At 38.3% G+C, this 3,931-nt stretch overlaps 1 protein-coding gene across 2 annotated transcripts in view; it reads left to right on the forward strand.

Annotated features, from left to right (window-relative positions):
* Positions 1 to 3,931, forward strand: part of Optn (optineurin) — a 66,908-nt gene that overhangs the window by 26,393 nt on the left and 36,584 nt on the right. For both annotated transcript variants that reach the window (XM_008848533.3, XM_008848535.3), the window contains exon 5: positions 1,085 to 1,158. In XM_008848533.3, coding sequence (XP_008846755.1) covers positions 1,085 to 1,158 — 74 coding nt within the window. The remainder of the gene's footprint in view (positions 1 to 1,084; positions 1,159 to 3,931) is intronic.

Here is a 3,931-nt window from a genome sequence, read left to right on the forward strand (position 1 = left end):
TAATATTCTCCTTTATTCATGTTTTTCTTAGAGCTCTTATTTTTGTAAATTTCCAATTTTATAGTTTTCTTTTTATATAATTTCACATTTTAATTAAAACAGACTGTCCATGTGATGGCTTCAAATATTATTCCCTAGGACTTTTAGTTAAGCGTGCATTAAAAAAAAAAAATCCCAGTTTCAGAGCATTAAATACTCCCCACTAAGGGGCCAAGTTATCTTTGGTTAGATTGCCCCATTTTGGCTCCAGAATAAACTATCTCTTATCCCCTTTGAGGTGAGAGTTATGCTTTTGTGTCAACAGTAAGGTGTGGCTGTTTATGGGGTTAAAGGTGTCCCCAGATCGTCTGTGAATAGGCTCTGGATCTGCAACATTGCAGACGCTCCACAATTTCCAGAGTGATAATCAGTTGGTGAGCCTTGCAGGAAGTTCAGTCCAAAGTGCAGGAGTTCTTTCAGGAACTTTCTTTCACAATATCCTGAGCCATGTTTGTATACTTGTGAAGATTTTTTCTATTAGTTTATTGTAATATAATCACCTCCCAAATCCTATCAGTCTTAGTCTTAGCCTTTTTGTTCCTTAACTAGCTAGTGATGTGTGCACATTTATAATGGGATCCAGCTGGCAAAAACATGGCCTCATAAGCCTCATCCACAGAAAACTGCCTTTTCCAACTTGACTTCAGCAACTTTTAGCACTTTTGCATTTAAAGGTCTGAATTTAAAAATGTACATGGAGTCTTCTCTAGCTCTGTGTGACCTTAGTTTAGGGAACTGGTGGAGAGGAACGGCCCAGAGAGGAGATAAGCTTTGGTGTTTATGGAGTGGGGTTGAATGTGCACAGTGGGAGGAGACTGACCTTCATTCCGTAGCTTAGATGTATATAACCCTGACAGGATGTGCAGACTGAGAGGAGAGTATTCTGTTTCCATTCTATTTGAATAACACAGCTTAGTCATTTCTCATCCAAATCCTGGGTATCCTCCTTGGGTTGCATTCATCACAACTGATCTGTCTTTCTTTTGTGAAAGAATGTATCTTGCAGGCATATTGTGTTCAGTCCCTTTCATCTCTGCTTTTACAGGAAGGAGAGGCTGAAGGGGCAATAAAAGAAATGAAGAACAACCCTAGACCTACCAGAATGGACTCCATTGACACGTAGGTGATAAAAGACTGGTGCTGTCAGGCATACAGAAGGGGCAGTCTTGTCACTTTGATTGAGCCCATCATTGGGGGACAAACCTAAGGGGCTGGGAAAAAAAAGTAACTTTGTTGAAGCAGTTGTCTTGCTATGTTACCTAGATTTGCTTCAAACCTGCAGTCATCCTCCTGCCTGAACCACCTAATTGCTAACATTCATTTTCAGTGATATTTAATGTTGTAGCTCAATTTAGCACAGGATGAAAACTGTCTGGTGCCTTTTTAGACTAACAAGTGCAGACCATTCTGTTATAAAGGTGTTTCATACCTAGCTAGGCATGGTGGCGCCTTCAATCCCAGCACTTGGGAGGCAGAGGCAGGCAGGTATCTGTGAGTCTGAGGCCAGCCTGGTCTACATGATGAGTTCTGGGCCAGCTGGCTCAAAAAGACCAAAAAACAAAACAAAACAAAAAAAAATGTTTCATCTCTATTAGGAGAAAACAACAAATTCATCCTTCATCCAAAAAAGGCTTGTTCCTTGTCAGAAAGTCCCATTTGCTCAGTTGTTAAATAGTTGTACTATTTAAACTAAACAGGCTGCCCAGCTTCCATTAAGTGGGATATGTTCTTTTTCTCTTCCCTAGTCTTTCCCAATTATAATAAACCACAAAAAATGGTATTGGTGATCTTCTGTGGCAATGACTGTTACAGGTTTTAATCACTGTGAGCATTTCTTGAAAGTGTGCCATGTATTTTTTTAATTTTTATTATCAGCATATGTGTATGATGGTGATGGGAGCCACACACATGCAACTGTGCACATATGGAGCCAGAGGACAACTTGTGGGAGTCAGTTCTCTCCTTCTTCCATGTGGGTTCTGACATCAAACTCAGGTTGTCAGGCTTAGCAGCAAGTGTTGTCGACGCCAAAAGCATAACTCTCACCTCAAAGGGGATAAGAGATAGTTTATTCTGGAGCCAAATATGGGTGACCATGGCCCCAGAATATAGGTTCAGGTTACCCCAAATTCCATGTTCCAGCGTGGTAACAGTTGCCTTACATTTTTATAGTAACAGAACAAAGAAAAGTCATAAATCAAGACACTTTTCAAATACATTGGATACATTTAGTAGGTGGGCCACAGCAAAGTGATGGGTTTTTTACTATAAGTCTCAGATGCTATCTGATGACGTTCTTAACCTTTTGATTGGTGAGACTGGGTGGACTGCTAGGATAATACATTCTAAAAGGTTTTTTTAATCTGTTAGTCACAGGATGTTAGATCAGAAACAGAGGTGAGTAAGGAGTGGCTGTTTAGGGGGCTAAAGGTGGCCCAAGATAAACGGTAATTAGACCCTGGACCTGCAACATTCTAAACTCTCCACAGTCTCCAGAGTGATAATCAGTTTGTCAGCCTTGTAGGAAGTTCAGTCTAAGGTGCAGGAGTTCTTTTTGGGAGCTTTTCTTTCACAGTTCTCCCTGTTGGCCAAGCATCACATTTTGTGCATGCAAGGACCACATATTATTCCCAGGTCGTCTTAGGAAGGCTCATTCCTAGAATCTGATGTAGATGAGGCTCAGTTGTAGGCAAGATAGCAGTCTTCAGGAGAGAGGAATAGCTAGCTGGTAGAGCCAATAGGAAAGAAAAGCCTGGATCATATCCAAACTGTGAGCCATGATCCGGATCTTACTTTTCTTTTGTCCTCTGTATCTGACATAACATTTGTGTGTGACATGTAATAGGATGACTACACTTAAAATAACCAAGAGTATTGCCTGGCCTAATGGATTCAATGAAACAGGCAACATTAAAATAAACATTAAGATAAAAATGAGATTGACTGTGTTTTCCCTGTATTTATAGTTATCTGTACTCTATGAACCATTTTGTTTATATTTGGAACATGCAAACAAATCTATTATTGTCTAATGTTTGGTTTGTCTTTGGATAAGTCAGCGTTTTGGTTGTTAGCCCTAACCTTTAATGGCTGCGCTATCCCTCCAGCCTTTCTTTGGATAAGTTAGACCTTATTTATAGCTATAACCTCATGGAGTGGCTAGCTCTAACTCTAGTAGAAGTTATCTGTGGATAATGATCCTATCTGTTGTATTATATTGGCATCATACCAGCTTTAGGTTATACACAAATTTGAATTTGAAAACTGGGCTTTTTATCCAAATCGTACTGAATAATTAGGAAAATACATATACAGTTTTGCAAAGAGTAAGAGCACATAAATTAAACATGAAAACTAGTTGAGTACGGTAGGGGTTCTGAGTAAGCATTTGTAACTTAATTTAAACCAAAATTAGCATTGTTTTATCATTTAGGAATATACTAAGTGAATTATTAGATATTAGAAACCATTAAAAATAGCTAAGCATAAAAGAGTTTAAGGAACAAAAAATTGAAAGAAATGTTCAGTTACTTGGGGTACTTGATTGTCAGTTAATTGAAGATGAGTCCCACCCAGTATCTCTGAAGTCTACATGAATGAGTCCTTTAGATGAAGTTGGTACATGAGACTCTTAAAATTCATCTCTTTTAATTTTGTAGTACAGGAGTAGGTTAGAAGTATCTAGATACAATCTTTACTCCCCAGCTGAATGGAGTGTTTTATGTGATGGTTCTTTTTTCAGTTGATGAAATCCTCTGAATTTCTTTATCCTTTAAGGAATATTCTGCAACTATTTTTGAATTTTTAGTAATCATATTTAAAAGTCCTTGTTTTTCTAAGCAAATTAACATTTAAGAAAGCTAGAGCATTGATTTTACCTCAGAGTATTGAA

The sequence above is a fragment of the Nannospalax galili genome, unplaced genomic scaffold (assembly GCF_000622305.1).
Source record: "Nannospalax galili isolate Female #2095 unplaced genomic scaffold, S.galili_v1.0 scaffold1144, whole genome shotgun sequence".
Lineage (NCBI taxonomy): Eukaryota > Metazoa > Chordata > Mammalia > Rodentia > Spalacidae > Nannospalax > Nannospalax galili.